The sequence below is a fragment of the Chanos chanos genome, chromosome 14 (genome assembly GCF_902362185.1).
Source record: "Chanos chanos chromosome 14, fChaCha1.1, whole genome shotgun sequence".
Taxonomy (NCBI): Eukaryota; Metazoa; Chordata; class Actinopteri; order Gonorynchiformes; family Chanidae; genus Chanos; species Chanos chanos.
The window spans coordinates 1,687,626-1,694,496 of NC_044508.1; the positions used below are offsets into that span (position 1 = coordinate 1,687,626).

The 6,871-nt window shown below is 44.9% G+C and overlaps 1 protein-coding gene across 1 annotated transcript in view; it reads left to right on the forward strand.

Annotated features, from left to right (window-relative positions):
• Positions 1-1,514: 1,514 nt before the first annotated feature.
• LOC115827497 (metal transporter CNNM4) overlaps positions 1,515-6,871 on the forward strand; it is a 25,066-nt gene continuing 19,709 nt past the window's right edge. Inside the window, exon 1 of the mRNA XM_030791368.1 lies at positions 1,515-2,904. Coding sequence (XP_030647228.1) covers positions 1,515-2,904 — 1,390 coding nt within the window. The remainder of the gene's footprint in view (positions 2,905-6,871) is intronic.

Consider the following 6,871-nt stretch of genomic DNA (forward strand, 5'->3'; position numbering starts at 1 on the left):
TTGTTTATTTATTTATTTATTTATTTACAAAATGAACCACAGCACATATACTGCAGCTGTAAAATTACACCTTTATCCTCAATGCTCATGACGCATAAATATCATCATTTGTTCTGACGCGCCTTCCTCTAATAATCAGTCAGTCGTTTTCATCACATCCGCAGTAATATGTATTTTTAATATGTAATCGGAGGCGTCACACTCATTCTGAAAGAACTGCTTATTGTGATTGCTTAATTGATGAATAGATAAAAAAAAACTGCATTGTATTAATATTACCAATGGTCAAAAAAAATATGCAAACCTCTTTGTCTGACTGTTGAAGCGCACTTGTCTTGGCTGTTTGTCATTGCTGAGTCGAATTTTGACCGTCTGCTGCACTGCTGTACACACTGTGTAAAATCTATTTATTATGAAATTTTACCTTGATTAACGTACTAATAAATTATATTCTGGCTTATATTATCTCTGATTTCTTTTCTCATATGGATTCCCAAACATGCAATGCCTCCTTTTTAACTGCCATGATATAAATAGCCTTCAATTAGCAAGATTTTCTTTACTGGGTGCGGTCTATTTCTCTGTAGTGTATGTTTGCAGATATCCTTGAAGAGGAGGTGACAGTGTTTGCTTCGCTTGTTCTGATGCTTTTTCGACATTTTGAACAACTTAACGCTCCGGGACATTAAACTCGACTTGGCCTCCGGTTTTTAGAGCGTGTTCCACAAATGAACACACGAGGGCGCGCTGCCAATGAAATTCTTCTGGTAATGGCAGTTTGCAGCTGTTTTGTAAAACAAAAAAAGAAAATCATATTTTGCCAAGGGTTCCCCTTGCAACAGAACTAGACAGACTAATAAAGTATTTAGGTATCTAACGAACTGACTAATATTTTAATAATTAATTAATTATTTAACTATTTATAAAATACAGCTCCGAAAATGCAGCGTTTACAGGAAGAGCAACCATGCATTTACACGTGAGTCACTTCGATGTCCACTAGAGGGCGACAAGGTTACGATAACGATAATGTTTACCAACAAACAGGAATCCAGAAAGTATTGTGATTTTACAACACGTTAGCGACTTTAGAAGCAATTATGATAATAAGCTTGAATTAATCTGCCTAAATATATCTTATATGACGCCTAAAAACCTTGCGAACAATTGAAAATTGATCCCTGCGGTATAAGATAAGGAAGAGAGATAAAAGAACTTCACATGTTTTTAAGAAATTTATTTTGGTATAATATGACACTATATTACGAATGTATGTTGAGTTTAACAAGTAGTTATTCTACATATCGAAACACTCAGTTCAACAGTCTACCTTAACAGGTAGCATGAATTCCAGTCTTCCTTAAGAAAATATTCTTGGTGGCACTGGTTTTAAATAAATGATATGACGTAGTAGATCCTGATAGGGCTTCTGGCACTGTTATGTTAATAAGAAGGCGGGCTTTAGGAAACGAGTAGGTGACGTCAACTCACATTTCGCAGAGAGTGAAACAAACATGGCGACAGAATGGAGTGGGAAGGGGTCCATGCTGACTTTAATGGTTTTTATTTGGAGTGGAGTGTGTGGCCGGGCGGAGGCAGCAGTCCCCGGGGTGAGCGACAACCGTATCCTCGGTATGAGGCTAGTGTACAGCGAAAGAGACGTTCAGGAGTCCAAAACCGGAGTCATCCAAGTAACTGAGGAGAATGACATCCTACTTCGGTTTTATGGGCTCCAATTCACTAATTCCACCTGGATGGATATTAAGTTTACGGAGCAAGAGGATGAGGACTGCGAGCCGGGTGGAATGAACGACAACTTTAACAGGACTTGTGCCGACTTTACCAAAGACATCATAGTCAGAGCTGGTATGAATGTAAGCAATCAAGGAACATCAGGGGTCGTGCGGGTTACCATCAAACCTCTGCGCAAAAGCGAGCCGCACAAGTGCTACGGTCTGTGCGTCAAACAAGAGGGCAAATGGGCCCTGCTAGGGGAGATCGATGGAAAGTTACGGGTCGTGGAGGAGAAAAAGTCTCTGTTGCCAATGTGGCTTCAGATTATTCTCATAGCCTGTCTCCTCGTGTTGTCAGGTATGTTCAGTGGACTCAATCTGGGATTGATGGCATTAGACCCGATGGAGCTTCGTATTGTGCAGAGCTGCGGCACTGACAAGGAGAAAAAGTACGCGCGTAAAATCGAGCCGATCCGGAGGAAAGGAAATTATTTGCTTTGTTCTCTTCTTCTTGGCAACGTGCTTGTCAACACCACTCTCACCATTTTGCTGGACGACTCGATAGGATCTGGTTTGGGTGCCGTCATCGCCTCGACCATAGGTATCGTCATATTTGGTGAAATTGTGCCCCAGGCACTTTGCTCGCGTCACGGTTTGGCGGTTGGCGCAAACACCATCCTCGTTACTAAATTTTTCATGTTACTCACCTTTCCGTTATCGTATCCCATCAGCAAGCTGTTGGACTGCGTGTTAGGGCAAGAGATTGGCACGGTGTACAACCGGGAGAAGCTGGTGGAGATGCTTAAGGTGACCGAGCCGTACAATGACTTGGTTAAAGAGGAGCTAAATATGATCCAGGGAGCGCTTGAACTTCGGACTAAAACCGTTGAGGATGTTATGACGCCGCTGAATAACTGTTTCATGATCCATAGCGATGCCGTTTTGGATTTTAACACCATGTCAGAGATTATGGAGAGCGGATACACTCGCATCCCAGTCTACGAGGACGAGCGATCAAACATTGTGGACATTCTCTTCGTCAAAGACTTGGCTTTTGTGGATCCTGACGACTGCACGACGCTGAAAACCATCACCAAATTTTACAACCATCCGGTTCATTTTGTCTTCCACGATACCAAACTAGATGCCATGTTGGAGGAGTTCAAAAAAGGTTTGTCACCTCGCTCGTGCAACAGGGGGAAAAGACAGAGATTATTGGGTTATTTATTTAAACTTTAATCATGAAACTGAAGCAGATATTTCACATTAACATCTTACGGGACATAAACACATCCCAGTGCAAGGTTTTACAGACACATACGGAATATCGTATCGCCAACTGCAGGCACGCAGACAACTGCTGAGTGTTTATCACACATCAGTGACATCACACACACTCCACATAGGCCCTGATCCTGAGATGGTCTTTGGAGGAAGCTCCTCTCTCTCTGCTGAGCTCTTATGGTCCCTGGTGCAAATCTCTCTCTGTCCCTGTCTCTGTCTCTCTCTCTCTCTCTCTCTCTCTCTCTCTGTCTCTCTCCTTATTTTTTTTTAACCAAGCTTCCCTTGTGACCCACTACAGACACACACATGCATTCCTCAGTGTGTTGTATGCCTTTGCTCAAGGTCATTTCTCTCCCTTTCTCTGTCTCTCTCTCTCTCAACGAGCACCATTATAGTATCATACTGGTGTCACACTTGGACTTAATGTCACCATAATGTTGATGTTCTGGGCTGAACTGGTATCACAGTGGTCTGTACTCGCGTTGTCTCTGTTTCCTACTGGGTTGCAATGTCAGAGATTCCCCTGATTCTGGGGTCCAGAACATTCTACATCATGTGCGTCCAGTGTTCCACTCATGGAACGTTGGGATCAGGGGCATTCCGTGGGGAGGTGCAGGCCTGAGGGAGAGAGACGGGGCTCCGAGTCTCCACGCCTCTGGCCAGTGCTCTCCATCTGGGCACGCGCCTCCGGCTGTCAGCTGGAGAACCGGTGAAGTGTAAACAGCTGACTGAAAACACAGGCATCCAAGTGTAACAGACTGGACTTGTACCTCAGTGAACTTCATCTGCCCTGCCACTTTCCTTTAACTTTAGCAGAGCACTCTTAATCTAGCCTTGCGTGAGAGAAATTAAGAAACGGTTCTAGGACTTCTAGGCCGTAAGATCCTCTAGGAGTTTGTAACATATGCTATGAATCACTAAATTGTACTGCATGTTCACATCTGAACATATTCTTACAATGTAAAACTCCGGAACAAACCGTGTGCTGGTTCCAGTGTTACGCAATGTCAGTGAACTACGTGAGCGCAGAGCTTGCAGGAGGGGCCCGGAACAGACGAAGCCGTGCGCTGGATCTGGCAGTGGAAGAGTCGTGTTTGGGTGTCGTTTCCTTCGGCACGTAGTCATAACTGTGTACATGATACAGGTTTTCAGACAACGGCCAGGGCTATCGTCAGGAACAGGTGCCCCCGCTGTCACAAGGAGAACTTACACTGTGCCTTGTTGCCCTCGGTAACACGATACTGACAGTGTGTGTATGTATATATATATATATGTGTGTGGGGGGGGGGGGGTGTATATATAATGGGTGTGTGTGTATGAGTGACTGGTGGTGAGATTAGTCCAGCAGAGTTATTGATGAACTGGGTGGTATTTGTTCCTCACCCATGGGGTTGACGTGTGTGTGTGTGTGTGTCTGTCACTGGTCTTCACAGCACTGGTCCTGTTTGCTCTGCTCGCTGTTTGGCGTGAGGCGATGGATTATTGTGCTGCGACTGTGTGGTGTCCAGTGACTGATGACTAAGATTTTTCAACTCATTCTATCCATCTTTGTCCCTGAGGATGACTTGTTCTTGACTTGTTCGTTCTCAAGGGTCCTAACCGCACTGCATACATCACTCGTTTTTAATGCACAAAAAAAAAACCAGCTCTGGGATATGGCAAGTTCTAATGAACATTGTCGCTGTGCAGTATTGCCTTTTGGTTCAGCTGGTGCTCCTGCTGACCTGAGATCAGTTTGAAGCTGTCTGTGTTGGCCTAGTTCCACAGTGTGGAACAGGACCCGCTGTGGGTGGGTTTGTTTTAGCCTGCTGGCTGACTGCAGGTCAGTGTGTTGTGACAAGTGAACATCTTTTTTTAACCTTTCGTCGACCAGATGAAACAGTCGCGATCGAGTCTGATTCAGCTCTTATCTGTAGATATATTCAATAAAAGATTAGGAAGTCGCTCTGTGCTGGCTGCATGTAGAGATATGAAAACATAGATAGTGAGCCACTAGAACTGTACACAGGCACACATGCCAGCTTTGATATTTCTCGTTCAGTGTTCCTGTGAGCCTCACTGTCATTTTAAACTCTTGACTGACTTGGACAGGGTTCAAACATGCCTCGTCATAAAGCCAACCGGCAGACAGGGGAGATGGAAATTTCCTAGCTTGTGTCGCTGACTCAGGAAAAAAAAGCGGCTGCAGTTTCTGACCAGCGTGTCTCAGACTTCCTCCTTTTTAGCAACAGCAGAAGTCAAGTCCCTCTGTACTTACCCCCCCCCCCCCCAGTCTGGCCAAAACCCAGGTTAGGTTTTCCTCTCGTTTCTTATGTAACAGACCTTTGACTTTTGCTTCCCGAACACTCCCTACCTGCCTGCGGCCACGCCCACGTACCCTCTCTCTTAGGGCGGGGCTTGTGACCTCTGCCGTGCAGCGTTCTGTGCTTCTAAAAAACCCAAGGTGTGTTTTTATAGCTTGAACTAGAAAACAATTTCCTAACTGCCCCTCCTTTTAGAGAGCCTGACAACAGTGCTCTGCCATCTGAGTTCTTTCTGTGTGTGTGTGTGTGTGTGTGTGTATGCGTGTGTGTATTCGTGTCTGTGTGTGTGTGTATGCACACGCGTGTGTGTGTGTGTGTGTCTAAAGTAAAGGGTGTGGCACAGAAAGAGGAACCTGGAATAAAAGGAGGATTTTCAGCCTTTGTTTCATTTACATACAAAACATTTTCATGTCTCTGATAGGAGGCTGAGGGGAGATACCACGCGCACACACACACACACACACACAATAAGAGCACATGATGGTAGTCAGCTGACTGTCTGCTGAATGAGAGAACTGAAGTTATTCCTTTCACCCCTCTGTTACTCACTCTCTCTCTCTCTCTCTCTCTCTCTCATGTCTTCTTCCCTCTCTCCAAAAGCCAAACCACCTTAGTGTGGATGTTCAGCTGGCACCATAACCGTTAAATGGATTTGCAGAGGAAAAAACACCATAAGCTGCTCCCTTTTAATTGGATCAAAGGGTTTTCCCTGTTTGTCTGACCGTGCTCTCTCTCCCTCCCCCTCCCCCTCCACTTGAGTTCTTCCTCATTTTTCTGATGGTGTCTTTGGAGCAGGGATGAAGCAGTTGTGAAGTGTTTGTGAACGTTGGTGGAGCGCTTGTGAACGTTGGTGGAGCGTTTGGTATCTGAATCCTCTCAAGCCACATCTATCCTGTCAACCCTGTTTATGGTACGGTGCATCCACAGCTCCTGCCCTGTTACACTGTTTTAATAACTGGTCAAAGTCGAACTGCTCTCATATTCACAGGGAGAACTGTGGACGCAAGGACCAGGAGACAGAATGAACACGTACTATTCTGAAAGTTTTAGGTGTGACGTCTTGTGTCACAGGGAGGAAAGGGTGATGACACAGGGAGGAAAACGGGTTTGCTAAGTTAAGCAAACTTTCCACCCTGTTATAAATGTGATGGCCTGCCTTGCTCAGCACAGTGATGCCTGCCTGTCTCACATCCTCATTTACTGGTCCATTAGAGCGGTTTTGTATGTTTCTGTTTGCAGCGTGTCTGTGGATTGAGCTGTTTTAAAAGCCAAGAGTGATATATTTTTTTTTTTGTGTGTATGTGGTCATGTTCAGACACACACGTAGGCATTCAGAACTCCGCTGTTTCACAACACAAAGTCCTGAGGACAGAGAGTTGTAAGTGAGCTGAGTTAGATGTTTATGGAAAGCTCTGTGTGTGTGTGTGTGTGTGTGTGTGTGTGTGTGTGTGTGTGTGTGTGTGTAAGAAGAAGAAAGAACATCATTGTTAGCCCAAGGGATAGATGACTCAGCTAGATTTGGCTGGCTGAGAGAGTGTGTGTGTGTGTGTG